Below are 15,986 nucleotides of genomic sequence, written 5' to 3'. Positions count from 1 at the left end.
ACATTATATGACTATAACAATATAGGACAACAATAACAATGTCGAATAACACTGTTAAGCGATATTAACAATGTGATAAGAACAAACTGTATGATATGAATATAATATGATAAGGTGATAAATATGCATCAGGTTTATTTGGTTTTTCTTAAATTTTGTTTCTCTGCCTATTGACAGAGGTAATGTTTTATAAGCCTTTACCTTTACCCACATATCATTTTTTTATGAAATGGAACATTTTTGTTTTTGTTAGTGATTGAAAATAACTTTGCATTGCAGATGTGGTCAATCACAAAACAGGAAATGTGTTGGTGGTCCCCCACCCCAGCGTGAAGCAGAGCCTGGGTAGTTGCCTCAGTGGGGGGTCAGGCTCCACTGGTGAGGGTCCTCATCACTACCCTCAAGTCAAGTTTGAGGATGACTGGAAATTGAATGTAAATGAAGTCAGCATGAATAATGTAAGTAGACACTTTGACTCTTTTAAACTTCTTTTATTTTCTCTGACATGAAAAATTGACTGAATTTCCTGTTTTATTCAACAACAAAAAATACAGGTGAAAAAAATATGAAATAAATTATTGTGAAATAAATTGAAATACAATTATTATGAAACTTGGTGGTCTTTACTACATGAGCTCTGAATTAACCATGATGGGTAATGGCAGGACAACTTAATTGTTTTTGTGAAATAATGATCATTAACTATGCCTGGGCTGGATACGGCATACTGTATACAGGAAAATATTTCCCCTCGTTTTATTTTCGCCCCTTTCGCTCTTGTTGACAGTGGGTGTATTTAAGACTGGGGGAATTCAAAACAATTTTTAAAGGGAAGGAAAATCAAAAACATATTTTATTTACTGGTATATTAATAAAGTAGTTTAAATTATTGCCTTTGATCATGCTGTATTGAAAATAAATTACATAATTCAGCTTTAATGCATGTTTGAAGTTAGAGAAATTGTATATACTAGAGGCTGACATGATGTAGAACTCTTCTGTATTAAAAATTTTAAAAAATTGATTATTTTGACGTCGCACAATCTATTCCGCTTTTGTTTACTATAGCATTAAATGATTTATTTTTGACGTCGTGTCATTAACTGCTGTCAATTGAATAATGCAAGTTATGATAATTTGTCTGCTTACCTTACAGCAGTTATTGACACGACGATGTCAAAAAAATATTATTTAATACTTATATCTACATTCCCTTATCAATGAAATCAGTTATTTTATTAAAATAAATCAGTATAAATTGCAGATCACGGAGTTAATTACTAACAGCAAGAACTGCTGTTTTCTAAAACCAGTTTAAACTGGTTATCACATAGACTTAATATGAGCATGAAAATATAATCCATGATAAATAACTCTTGAAATTTTGCTTTCAATAATAAAATCAATTTTAAGTACCCAACTGAACAAAATTGATAATGTTTGAATTCACAGGTCAATCTAAAGAATAAATATATGTTTGCCTAAATATATAGAGAATAATACATGGCAAAATCTGTATCACATCCCATGTCAACCCGAGACTGCAGTATCAGCCCGACATATTTTTAGTGTCCTTACCCTTTCAATAACTGACTGGGCAAAACTGCAAGTGTAGAAGAGCAAAAATAGCCATGTATACAGTATTAAGCTATGACTGTACGTAAAAAGACAAAGGATAATGGAAGAAGACACTCCTTTAAAATTCCTTTATTTTTCTTTGATATAATTGAAAAACGTGTATTTTCATGATGAAAGTTTTGGATTTATTTTAATCTATTGATTCAGAACTTGTTGATCAAAACCAAGAGAATGATATCGTATAGGGTGTTCAAGTTTAATGCAACTCTGATGTGAATTATATAGTCTGACAATACTTTGTAATCAAAACGAAAATAATAATTTAGTATCCAAACCATGAAAAATTATTTTACGTTATTTTGATGAAACCATTGGTTACCCTATTTTATTTACAGCCATTGTTTGATGTGCTAGCCAGAAGCAATCCACCTCAAGTTGTCCTTCCGTTTGATTCGTCTGCCACCCCAAAAGAGATTTCAGCTCATATCAGAGACGCCATTACTAGAATATCAATGAGGGTATGTAAAAAAAAAAAAATCCCACACCTATTAGTTTTTATTTTGCTTGGGTTAATTTTTTCAGAATGTTTTATTTTGTGCAACCTTTTAATTGCAGTGATATGTATCCTTATTAAAGTGCAGAATTTTGTACTGACATTTGATAATATAATGGCATGAGAGCATAAGTGTGTCTTTGATTAATGCCAAAAACTCAGCTTTAGTAAAACACAGGTAATTGACAAATATCCCTTGGGTCATCCTTTCATTTAATGGTTTATGTATTTATTAATAAATGTGTATTTAAAATGTACTTAAAATGTCACTTGTAAGTAGTTCATACTGAGCTATTTGATTTCTATGCTAGAAATTACTAGTGTACCATTGGGCTCATATAGTATTGTTTAAACATGATTTGTATAGTAGGCTAAAAAAGTCATCATATTCTGGTGTGTGACTCATTGCAATATACTTTGTATGCCTTATTGCTTTAATTTGCTGGTCAAATCGTGGAATGTTTTATTGAATCATTATTTAGAAACTTTTACCTTTAGAAACAGATTGAATTCTTTTTAAATTTTGTAGGAAAATGGAAATCCCGAAATGGAAAGCCACAGGAGAGAAAATAATATCGCCAGTTTTGACAATGCCCAGTGCTTCATGGACAAGAAGGTCGTTTCAGGGCATGATTTTGACATAGAGACTGGAATATTACAGTAAGAACAGTCTAACCTTATGCTTAGAAACAAATTAAACTAAATAAATTATACATTTGTTTTTTTACAGACTGAAACATTTCCCCTGTTGGTACTAACTGATAGTTAAAAGTATGTTTTAGTTTTCTGAAATAGAGTAAATGGTATTCATTTATATCCTTTTTTTGTAGAACAAAAGTGTCTAAATCAGAAAAAAATGAACTTGGATTTTACTTCTCAAGACAACCTTTTTCCAAGTCTTACCCATACTTTGAAATTGAGCTCATTGAGTATAAAGGAGATTTGGAAAAACAAATGACAAATGTGGAAGAAAACAGTGATGATCAAGTTTTCATTGGTTGTTTACATGAACAGACTTTCATAATGAGAAATATAAAGAAAGAAACTGGCTTAGCAGATGGAATGACGTAAGTTGCTTTACTCTTATTTAAGCTCACCTGAGCTTAAAGCTCTAGTAAGCTGTTTTGATCAAAATGTTTCTCTCAACCATATATGGATATGTCGAAGTTAATTGTAAGTCCAAACCACTTATTTTTTAAGTATTTTATCCTCAATATCTCGAAAACTCTGATATCTCGGAAGTTTTTAAACAGTCCCATCTAGTTCGAGATAACGAAGTTTGACTGTACTTGGATTGAAGTTTTGCTTTGAAGCTGTAATTGCAGGAAATCGTATATCCGGTTATCCAACAATATTGTTTAATTTTCAAATTTTGTTGCAATCACTTTCAAATCACAAAAGTACAACACACAAAATTTATATCCATGATTGTTTTCTATTGAAAACTTTTTCAAATTGCAAAAATTTTACTGACATAAATTAAAAAGATTATATATCTACTCCATTTTTGCAAATTTTGTGACACATGAAAAAAACTGGACACAGTTAGTTGGATGCTTAAAATTAAATATTGAATATAATTTTGTGTTATTTTTCGATTAAAACACTGTAGACCTATAGTGTGGAATCATTAAAATTCGTGGAGGTCATTTTTCATGGATTGCTAAAATTTCACATATTCGTGGGGACGTAATTTTGTGTATTCTCACACTTATAAAAGGAATAATAAAGGACTTTATAACTCTTAATTTATTCATTCGTGGAGGATGTTAATTCATGGATGATAGGAACCCACAAATTCCACGAAAATTGAGCCACCATGAAATCTATTGATTTCACAGTATTGTATCCAGGTGAGCAATGCAGTCCATGGCTTTTTGTTTCCATTTACTGAATTATATGTATAACACTTTATTTGTATTCATAGATTCCCCTTTAAAAGGATTGGGGACAGGTATGGTTTTGGGATCAAAGGAGAATGGCAGTCGGAATACATGCCTGGGGAAGGCTGCAGTTTTTACAGCACCATCAATGGAGTTGAGGTAATCAGGTGTCTTACAATATTTCAATTACTTTCAAAATGTGAAAGTTTGGGTGTTGGAAAGAGGAGGGGGGGGGGGGGTCAATATTTTCCAGTACTGTTTTTAAAAATAAATCAGCTTTCATTTTTTCCATTTTCAAAGGCATCCCAAACTGTTCCCTAAAGTTATTTCTTTCCCATGGTATTGATTATAAACACCAAGAGTAGTTAATCATCTAACAAGTGATAGCTTATTGTTATGAATACTAAACACTGTCAAAGTTGAAAATGCACCCATTTCTTTTATTTCGAATATATGAAGAATTTTTAACAGTTGTTAATTAGTTGCACAAGAGCAGAATCAGTAACAGGATTTTTAAAGCTAGGGTCAAAGGACTTGGGGTTTTGATAGATAAGTTCAGTCCCAGCTTAATTCAGTTAGGGGCCTAACCTAATCAGTTTCCACCCATTTTTATCATAATTATAGTTCTAAATCCAATTTTCTTGAGCTTTGTTCTGAATTTACTTCCCAAAAAAGCCCCTTTCACAATTGGCGTACGAGCACTTTACAACACTTTGCAATTGGAATTTTTTGGCTTCGCATGAGCTATCGCATACATTGCACAAGCTCTCGCATCCATAGCATGCGTTTTTTGTGTTCTTATCAAGTCTCCTCAAAATAGTGGACATGCACACTATTCAGACGCGACCAAATGCGATCCAAATTATTGCAATGCAATGACGAACATTTGTACGAACGTTTTATAACGTTTTATGAACTCACAAGAGCGGTGCTCGATTTTTAAAGATCATAAGATAAAAAGCAGCTGTTTATGCATGGTGTTGTGTGACCATGAGACTGTCGCTCAACGTGTAATCATGTAATCTTGCAACGCATTATCTTATATCACTTGCTTTCATTGTACAACAGTCACATATGGACACAAGATATATAGCAAGATTCAATGCATTTACATTGCACAATGGTCGCTCTGAATTGTGCATGTTTAGTGCTACAATGTAGTAATTTTTAATATGCAATTATTTTGGGAACAGTTTACGATCCATATCTAATTTTTTTGGTTGCACGAATATTTTGTTGGTTCTGCTCATGTACTAATTGTGAAAGGGGTTTTAGATGCACCATGGGACTCATGATTTTAAAGACCTTTCATCCACATAATTTTGCAGTGAGTGCTTCCATTTTGTGGGGGCAATGATGTACCATATGCCCTCCAACACAGTCATTAAATAGTTATTTTTGTATTTTTCTATAGGCCAGTTATGATAAAATGTCATCTACAGAGGCTCTGACAACTAGGAACTATTACCCATTGGTATCAATCAAGTCATTACACTTGGCAAAAGTGAAGATTCTGCACTACTCACCCCCGCCAAAGGTACGAGATACAGAGATTATGTGACAAATACCGCTGGTACAATTAAATATTAATTATAAAAATAGTCATTGATGAAATGTATTAGACTATACATTACAAAATCGATTTGTAGTGTTATTCATTGACAAAAGCACTGAAAAAATTTAATATATATTTATTATAGGTTTTTTGATTTCATTTAAACAATATGTTCATATTTTTATAGGAGTTTTTGTCAGTCATGAAAGCAGAAAAAAGATGGATTAGTCCTTGCTACTTATTTAACATGGCAATCAGTAGAAATGGATTGATGAGGTATTATTTATTTGTTGTAAAAGAATTAATCCAAGCAGATATTTAAAGTATGTTAATGCTTATTGTTCCGCCATTTTTCAAGGAAACACACAACTACTGAATTAATTTCCAGTGCAAGTGATATGGTTTTTTTTTCATCTCCAGTACCTGTGCATTCTCAAATCGTACAGAAGACTCGCATTATATTTCGGAGTCGCGTGTTGGGACCCTTGACACTCCGTTCACTTCCTGCACATTCAAGGTGGAGGATCCAGGGCCACAGTCCAAAGTTGTGTTTGGGATTGGTAAACAGACCCATGTATTTGGAAACAACAAAGAATATCTAGCCTTCATCTGCATGGACGGAGGGCATGTACCATCTTACTTTGCCTCAGATTAATATGATAAAATGCTTTTTATTACCGGTATAAATGTTTTTTTTTTTAGGTTGCCTGAGTTACTGAGATGACTTACTGGTTTCTATGTTCATATACTATTCTTTGTCTGTCGTTTGTAAATTTGGAATTTAATCGGATCATTTTTGACTTCTTCTCTGAAAGTACTGAGTCAATCTTGAAAAGGAGAGATTTCAAAGGAAAAATGTTTTTTGATACTTTTGTAAAGTTTCTCTGCTCTTGCTTCTGTGTAAAGATAGCTTGGTCATGCATACACAGCTGGAAGTGTTTTGCAAAATATTTGGTGATGCAAAGATTTATAATTATTATAGAAAATGATGACGTTAAGGAAAAAAGAATATAGAACTGATCTCCAGAGTTTGCAATCATTAAAGTAATTTTTATTTTTATTAGTGTGAAGCATGGTGACACAACAGTGAAACTGCATGAAGTTAATGCCAAGAGTTCGGTGCCAAATGATGAGATTACATTCAAATGGTACATAGAGAAACAAGACGAAAGTTTTGAAGGCACCAAGGAATTTAAAACAGAAGTTTACCTGAATGAAAAACTGGTGAGTCATTAAACTTTACTGTGTAATAATTCTTAGTCCCAATGGCTCAATTTTTGTGGATTTTGTTAGTACTCATTATCCTCAAAGTAACATCCTAAATAAAATGAAACAAACTATTCATCTATTCATTGTACATGCATAAATACAGATTTACTAAAATTACATTCACAAGAACCATAGAGTCAAAAAAGAGACAAAAAAATTCACAATCCATTTTCTATGGACTTAGAACTGTTGGAATATGCAGTTTGATTTCACACTCATTTGCAAATGCACCAATTATGTCCAATGGACATATTTTTAATTCTTTTTTTGATGTGTTTTAGAGTCTATATTAAAAGAAAAGAAATATTTGACATCAAAATAATACCTTGATTGTTATTTCTTTGTAGTATTGTGAATACTTGATTGTTATTTCTTTGTAGTATTGTGAATACGAATACCCTTACACATTTGTTGGAGGTGTGCCACAAGAAATAATCCTTGCGAAGTTTGTCACAGGAGGTGTGAGGAAAATAAGGTTAATGCAGCACCTGCCATTATACAGGGCACCTGTAAGTCTCAATCCATGCAATGTTGAAATAAAAAAGCAGTAGAATTTTTTCAATGTAGCTAGTGTGTGTGTAATGAACAAATAAATCAGTATTGTTCTTTGACTTGATATGGCATGACTTCAAGTTAATGTTAGTGCCCTAGTCTAGTTAGTTCTTCTGTAAAGGAGGCTGGGTGGTCAACTAGTAACCATCAGATATTCCTTAAATTTCATACATGTTTTGTTTAGCTAGAAACTATCATTTAGTAAGACATAACCCATTCATTTTGTCTTTGAAATTTGAATATTTTACTATATCTTTATGAAGTGCTTTTCTTCTTAAAAAGATTAATATACCGGTACTCTGAAAATTGCCCCGGCCATCCAGATCTATTAATTTGAACACTCCTAAAAGGACTATGTGCCGTATTATGCATTTTTCGCCCCCCTAAATTTAAGTTTTTTGAAAAGCTTTAAAAGTAAGGTGGCAGATAGTTGAAATCATATCGAAAATAAATGTGTAAAAGGTTATCACCGCAGTGACGTCATAATGTAGAAATGACGTCATGAAAATTGTCTTATTTTGATGAATTGATGTTTTGTAGCAAAATATGGGTTAATTAACACTGATTTATTTACTTTCATTAGCCATAGCTAGTAAAAGAGTTTTAATTTTCCTTATGAGATTTTGATTTATTTGATAGGGAGTTTTCCGAGATCAGATAACGCTTGGGTACTTGAGGAGAGTGATTATCTCGGATGACGGAACAATGGAGTGTGGGTAGGTAGTCTCCTCAAACAATCATCAACTTTTGTCACGTTCTTAAGGTTGAAAATGCTGGTTGAAGCTCAGGGGCGGAGGAAGGTATTTCACAATAGGGCAATGAATTTGATCGATTTGGGGAGGGGGTGTTGAATTGAATTGAACTTGAAATGAAGATATTCTATGATAAGTTGCCCAGTTATTCGTATACATGTATTGAATTTATTATATTATAATAATTGTCCCTTGTTTGATGGAACTAAAAGAAACAAAGCAAAATTGTACATACCAGTAATGTTTATTTACGTTTGATGAATTAAAATTTGTAGTAAGATAAAGCAACTCACATTTAATTCTTATAATCAGAGAAGTTTATATACAGGTATAAGCATCAAGTTTGCAACTTATCAGTCTCTATTGCACTTCAAAAACATTAAAAAATTGGGTATCCGTGAATCCTGTGCTGACATTTGTTTGCAGAAAGGTTCAAAGCAGATGTAGCATCACGGTGAATGTGCAGGATCTTACAATTTTAAATACATTTTTGTGCCATGGTAAAACCTCGAAATTCATTTTGATTGGAAGATTGTACAGTAACAGGAAATTGAGGCTACAATCTTAATCATTTCAGACATTTTTTTCCAGTAAATCAGTATAACCAGTATCTGTGTGGTGTTTAATAAATATTGGGAGTTCTTGCTCTGTTTGTTAAACAACAGAACTAAAGTTTACAATACCTAGAGCAATAGCTACCTCTTAAAATTTATTCACAGAGCACAACATGGCATTAACACCTTTGGAATCTTTGTGGCAAAAACACAGTTTAACACGTCCTTGACCTACTTTGAGATGGAGGTGATTGCATGTCCAAGTCGAGTGACCATTGGTGTGGCCCATTATGACAAGCCTCCAGGATTTTATCTCGGGATGAACCAATGTGAGATTGGACTCCACAACACATCGGAGTAAGTAAAAATGAATTCGACTCTTACTTTTGTCTCAACTTAAGTGGTTCACTTCAAGGTTTTCATGAGTTCTTGGATTGTTGATGTACTTTCAACTATATAGCACTGGTTGAAGTGCATTGACATTCATTACAACTTCCAACTGTGTTTTTAAAAAATCAATATGTGAGCTTTACATTAGAGATGATGAAAACAAATGAGTTTGCTTTGGTTCAGTATCACCAATCCACCCCCCCCCCCATCTTAATAATCTTTCATAATACCAAGTAAAGTATTATTAATTTCATTTCATTAATAGATGATTTTAAGAATTGTCAACCACTAAATCTCACCTGAGACCTTAATGAAATTTGGCACAGTATTATTAATATAGCTTCTTGTAAACCAAAGGAAAAATTTGACCTGTAATAAGTATGACACACCAATTAAAAGAATAAAGATAAAAAAAATGATTAATGTTCGGATACACAGACATATTTTTTTTCGTTAAGCATGATCAAAACATTCCTTCTTTCAGATTGTCTCAGATTGCATTAGGAACCAAAAAGGATTCTCGAGCATACTCAGTTGGCGATGTAGTGGGATGTGGAGTTGAGGGAGACTTTGATGATGATGGCTTTCTGGTACCAGAGCAAGAAATTACAGTATACTTCACCAGAAATGGAGACAGGGTAGGTCAATTCAAGCAGAAAAAAAGTTATTCAAAATTTGAATTTTCAAAAAAACAAAAGTGAAATATAGAGTAGAGACAATTCAAAAGATGACCAAAAGGAGGTAGATTAAGGATAAAAATGATGGAAGAACATTTCAGTGGGTTATAAGAATGATGGAAAGCAATTTAATGGGTTATAAGAATGATGAAAAAGCAAGTCATTGGGATTTAAGAATGATGGAAGAGCAAGTCATTGGGTTATTAGAATGATAGAGAGCAAATTAATGGGTTATTAGAATGATGGAATAGCAAGTCAGTGGGTTATTAGAATGATGGAGGAGAATAAAAAAGCAAGTTAGTGGATTGTCAGGTTGATTGAGAATTAAGTCAAGAGGTATAAAAAATTAAGGAGCAATAAAAAAAAAAGATTATTAAATGATGAAAGAGGAAGTAACAATGTCATCATAATGATGACAGAGTAATTGAAGTCAAGCTTTCAATAGCAAGATGGAGTTATGATAATGATAGAAAGAGTAATTGGAGAGAATATCAGTTTGGGAAAGAATTAGTGAAGAGAAATTGTAGGATAGAGAGGTTATCAAAATGGGAAAGAGTAAGTGGGGAGGTTATCAGAATGGGGATGAGTAAGTGAAGAGTTTATCAGGATGGGAAAGAGTAAGTAGAAACTTAACAAAATGGGAAAGAGTGGTTGAAGAGTTTATCAGAATGGGAAAGAGTAAGTGGAGAGGTTATCAAAATGGGAAAGATGAAGTAGAAAGTTTATCAGAATGGAAAATAGTATGTGGAGAGAAAGAGTTGATGGAGAGGTTATCAAAATGGGAAAGAGTAAGTAAAAGGTTTATTAGAATGGGAAGGAGTAGGTGGAGACATTATCAAAATGGGAAAGAGTAAGTGGAGAGGTTATCAAAATGGAAAAGAGTGAGTGGAGAGTTTATCAAAATGGGAAAGGGAACTAGTAAGTGGAGGTGTTATCAGAATGGGGATGAGTAAGTGAAGAGGTTATCAAAATGAGAAAGAGTAAATGAAGTGTTTATTAGGATAGGAAAGAGTAAGGAGAAAGGTTATCAGAATGGGAGAGTAGGATAGAGAGAAAGAGTTGGTGGAGAGGTTATCAAAATGGGAAAGAGTAAGAAGAAATTTATCAGAATGGGAAAGAGTACTAGTAAGTGGAGATGTTATCAGAATGGGGATGAGTAAGTGAAGAGTTTATCAAAATGGGAAAGAGTAGGTGAATAGTTTATTAGAATGGGAAAGAGTAGGTAGAAAGGTTATCAGAATGGGAGAGAGTTAGTTGAGAGGAAGACTAAATGGATAGGTTATTAGAATGGAAAAAACAAAGTGTAGAGGTTATCAGAATGGGAAAGGGTTTTTGGAGATGTTAGTGGAGTAGGAAAGAATAACTAAAAAATGAAAGAAAAAAGTCTAAAGAATGATTGAAGAGTAATCAAGTCAAATAATTAAGTCAAAAGATTTAGGGAAATTAAGAAGTACATGTATTACAGACCCTGAAACGTGCTACTACACCTCTAAAACGAACCGTACCGTTCCGTGCAAAAAACGAACCGTACCGTTCACAAAACGAAACGTACCGTTCACAAAGCGTACCATACCGTTCACAAAACGAATCGTACCATTCACAATGCGAACCGTACCGTGCAAAAAGCGTGCAAGATAATTTATGCAAGACCCGCCTCCAGCCGGACAAAAAAGCGTACCGTACCGTGCAATAAGCGTGCAACTTCCATATACGGTTTACTGACCTAATGTCTTTCGATGAATACGGACGGAGATTATCGCTGACCAGATAAGTTCAATATTTTTCTAATTTTTTTAAACGGGATTAGATAACACATACTAAGATTTAAAACTGTTATTCTTATTAAACAGTAACAAAAATATTTCCTTTCCAAGACCGTAATCATTTCTTTGCTTTTCGACAAAACTTGCATCCCCGATTTCTTAAACATTGTAAAATATTAACGTTCACACAATTCGTGGTTATACTATTTTGATTATTTTTATGAAATGTTTGAAACATTGGGTACATACTGGACTTTACTTAGCTTTAAGTGATTCTCAAGAGAGAGAGAGAGAGAGAGAGAGAGAGAGAATCTCGTTAATCGAAACGTTAAAAAGTAGCGTATGTTTAGAAATTTATATATACACTATGGCTAAACAAGGGTTGAAATATATATATAATTTTATATCCTTTTTAAATTAAAAAAAAATGTCGACTTAAGTTACGCAGACCCAGAAAATGTAAATGACAACCACATGTGACTCGAGTGATTTGTTCTTGAGCTATTTATGTACCAATAAATAAACAAAAAATCACTCATACATGTATGATAAATTGTAAATAAATACATGTACAAAATCTTAATAAATTAAATGCAAGCATTGAACGGGAAAAAGTACACGCATTCCATAAAATAACTTTCAACTTTATTTCCCGCATAGCTGGTAATGGCGTCGTGATTTCACATAAACAAAAATCACTCGTGCGAAACACGTGTACAGAAGCTGATCTTTGGTTCTATGCACAACAGGTGTTATTGTTTTTCTTTGGTTTTTAGCAGTTATTGTACTTTACAACTAACTCTGTATATTTGGACGCTTAAACAGGTGTACACAAGATGCCGGTATTCACACCTTTCCACGGACACCTGTTAGGTTACTCATCACAATCTGTTGTGTGTATAGTCTGAATATATCTTACTTCTACTTTGTTAGTTTCATGGCTTTTCTTGATCTCTAAAAAACAAAAGAACTATCCGTAGAAATGGACACAAACAACTACACGTAAGACTATCGGCGCGTGGGACAATTCAGCGACTCTATACATGCGGGATTTTCACATATTGCGATAAAAATATCATTTACCGGGTACATTAATGTACCAAAAAAATGATTAATTACATCATAAATAGTTGAACGAGATAACAAGTACATGTAAGCACAAACACAGCTCTTTTAAAATTTATTTTCAATCTAATATGTGTGATGTGAAATAGCGTCGAAATTTTAACCGTCGAGATGAATCTGTACGTACATCGTTTACTGTACAAACTTTTAGTCATTGTGTTGAAATCGTTGTGAAAACCATTAGTCTTAAATAAATGAATTCAATTCATACAAATAAAAATCTTATAATTCCAAATGGTTTGCACACAATCACATACACCCTCAGAGAGAGAGAGAGAGAGAGAGAGAGAGAGAGAGAGAACTTGTGTGTTGATTATAATACTTAAATTAAAGTTTTATCACTGAACTTTATATTATTTCTCTATAGGTTTCTATAGTTGGTAATTTTAGCGGGATTTTATCTCAGGACTCCACGTGCTTCGCCTGTCAATCAGTTTAAGTATAACAGTGCAGATCACGCCATGCGCCGCGTGCTACTTGGCTCCTCCTATATGGCTAGAAGAAAATTATCGAATGAAACGTTTTTGTTTTATGTTTTCTAAAATCCCTATTGAAAAGCGTGTTCCTATTTTAAATTATTCAACAATAATTTCTCTCCGATTTCATGATTATAATTCATGTACTGGCGATAAGAGCCTTTTTCCCTCGCTGTCGTATTATTTTTGTTACTAGATAAATTCTTACATATTTATCACTTTTAACATTCATTTGTTGATTACCGGGTATTTTTTCGTGTCCTGTTTACAACAAGTATGTGTGTAAAAAGGTAAATAAAATATAAACAGGTTATTTAGCATTTGAAAAACGTCAGCTAAATTTCATGCATACAGTGAAGAGCGGACACTTGTTCAACAGAATGATAAATATCGCCATTATATAAATAAAAGTTATTGACTTATTGTGTATATCCAGTTGTGCACATATATAGTTTAACGGAAAAACAAAAACTAATAGTCAATTTTGACTATAATACACGCGATCTTAGTTCAGATAAAAGAGGCGATGACGGGTTAGATGTAGGCATTATCTTTGTATACAAACAAGTGCCGAAAATCATAGAGTCAATATTTAAATGAATAAAACTTCGTGTCAAAAAACTATATAACAGTTGATTTCAAGATTTCTTATCTGAAATTCATTGTTTATCCTATCATTAATTTTACACGACTATTCACTAGGGCAATCAGCGATCGGCAATAGTACTACAGTAGTACGCAATGAAGAATGATCATACGAATTATGAATAATAACAACTAGCCGAGAATCAAGACAACGATAAAGGAAACTAAAAAAATATCGGAATAAAGTCGGGGCAATTTATCATAGCAATTTTAAATGGATTAGAAGTATTTAATGACTTCAACTCAAGTACTTGTATAGAATTAAAAACTTAAGATGCTTTGTAAAATTATCGACAGCTCGCTGAATTAACAAAAATATATCGGATCAAAGTCAAACATTTCTTTTAATCTATCTTAATGATTACATTAATCTAAATTAAATACTTATATAATTATAATAACAGACTGATCAAAATTAAAATTACCCCCGCTTCCCGGTAGTCAATGAATGCACGGTTCATGCAACGTATCAAAAACGGGGGAACGGATGGTCATTATGATTTTAAACAGATCGATTGAAATACTTTTGTAATATATCATATAAAAAAAGAAAAATTCTTGTCATAATTACCACCTTGCTGAAGTAGATCGGGCAAAAACTAAACAAAATTAAATCGAGAAATATCAAAGCGTTCAGGCCACGCCTACCTCATTAATAAAGCGCGCAAACCGTTCACAAAGCGTGCAGCTATTTTTAGCAAAGCGTACCGTGCAAGAAGCGAACTGTTCCGTTCACAAAGCGTACCGTACCGTTCACAAAGCGAACCGTACCGTTCACAAAACGAACCGTACCGTTCAAAAAGCGTAACGAACCGAACCATGCAACTGGTGTAGTAGCACGTTTTAGGGTCTGTATCAATGTCTAATTAACAGCAATATGCAATTACTCTTAAATATTTGAGACTTGTTTGTTTAAATTATACATTTGGCATTGCATGATGTAAAAATTGAGAAATAATCTTAGAGTGTATACATACTTGTTAGCATCAATGACTTTAAAATTTGCTCAGTGGTATCACAAAAAAAATACACTGTTTGATGAGTGATGAGAGTAGCTTCGTTTCTCCAATTCACAAACACAATTTAAAAAAAAAATATTTTCATTACAACTCCAATGGATAAACATGCTATGACTTTACTATAGTTAAATGTCTTTTGATTAATAAGGACAGTTAATATCTATTAAGGATGATAACAATACTTTGGGCAAAGGATTGGAAAACCTTAAGGTCGGAAAATGGAAATGCATATTAAAATGTTGTATGTGTATCCGTAATTCGGAAATGTAATATTACCTTACATGTAATTGAATGAATAACAAATGATTCTTGATTAAGCAACTTTATACCACCTACTGTTGATGGGAATCTATGAAAAAGTTTGTGATATTGCCATGTAGATTGAGACGACCAAACTGAAATATGTGTCGGATGGACTGTATCCCTCCATAATGGTGGAAAAACCTGGCTGTAAAGTACGAGTTCTTAATTACTACTCTGAGACAAAGGCTGATAGAGAGGCTGTCCTGCTGGCCAAAAAAGAAGCCTCAAAAGCTGTTGAAACGGTGACTACAAATTTCATTTTTGTCTGTTGCATTAAATCAAACAAATTTGTTGCAAGATTCTATTCTGAGGTAAATCATTGACAAACAAACCAGTCCTATAACATTCTTTAGCACATACATTAATATGAGAGGATTGTTTTCAGAATGAGGAAAAAATTCCATTCTTTGGTCCTCAGTACACAGTGGTAGGCGTGGAGTCAGGCTCCTCGGATGCTGCTGGAAAAATCCAGATCCTCAAGAGCATGGTGACTGTGGAAGACCTGGCCAGCTCTAAAGAAGTTCAACAAATCTCAGAGAAGAAAAAGGAACTGGAGGAGTAAGAGAAAAAGATTTTATAGGGATTTAAACATATTTAAATTAGGTTTTTTTTTCATTCTCAGAAATGATTCTTGTTTTGATAATACAACAAAACAAATTAACTTAAGTATAAAAGATTTCAGTGAAATACAGAATGAAACATATTTTGTGTGTTTACAAGGTTTGAATGATATTTCTTTGCTTAAAGATTAAGCCACACTTTGTGTCCTTCTTATTGCAACTCAATTGTTGCTTGAAGTTTAGCTTCTAAGAATTGGACATCATGTTGATTTTTTTTCAGTGCCTTAATCATGTTACATTTATATTGTAATTGATAATGGACCCCTCATCCA

General features: G+C 33.1%; 1 protein-coding gene across 5 annotated transcripts in view; it reads left to right on the top strand.

Annotated features, from left to right (window-relative positions):
* Positions 1–15,986, top strand: part of LOC128156641 (uncharacterized) — an 88,146-nt gene that overhangs the window by 11,805 nt on the left and 60,355 nt on the right. For all 5 annotated transcript variants that reach the window (XM_052818864.1, XM_052818861.1, XM_052818858.1 and 2 more), the window contains exons 6-20: positions 280–458; positions 1,974–2,096; positions 2,661–2,791; positions 2,962–3,198; positions 4,059–4,173; positions 5,429–5,551; positions 5,757–5,845; positions 5,990–6,193; positions 6,634–6,793; positions 7,219–7,347; positions 8,030–8,106; positions 8,862–9,053; positions 9,571–9,724; positions 15,172–15,336; positions 15,480–15,652. In XM_052818864.1, the coding sequence (XP_052674824.1) occupies positions 280–458; positions 1,974–2,096; positions 2,661–2,791; positions 2,962–3,198; positions 4,059–4,173; positions 5,429–5,551; positions 5,757–5,845; positions 5,990–6,193; positions 6,634–6,793; positions 7,219–7,347; positions 8,030–8,106; positions 8,862–9,053; positions 9,571–9,724; positions 15,172–15,336; positions 15,480–15,652 (2,251 nt within the window). The remainder of the gene's footprint in view (positions 1–279; positions 459–1,973; positions 2,097–2,660; positions 2,792–2,961; positions 3,199–4,058; positions 4,174–5,428; positions 5,552–5,756; positions 5,846–5,989; positions 6,194–6,633; positions 6,794–7,218; positions 7,348–8,029; positions 8,107–8,861; positions 9,054–9,570; positions 9,725–15,171; positions 15,337–15,479; positions 15,653–15,986) is intronic.

The sequence above is a fragment of the Crassostrea angulata genome, chromosome 7 (assembly GCF_025612915.1).
Source record: "Crassostrea angulata isolate pt1a10 chromosome 7, ASM2561291v2, whole genome shotgun sequence".
Taxonomy (NCBI): Eukaryota; Metazoa; Mollusca; class Bivalvia; order Ostreida; family Ostreidae; genus Magallana; species Magallana angulata.
This window is presented reverse-complemented; position numbering and strand designations above follow the sequence as displayed.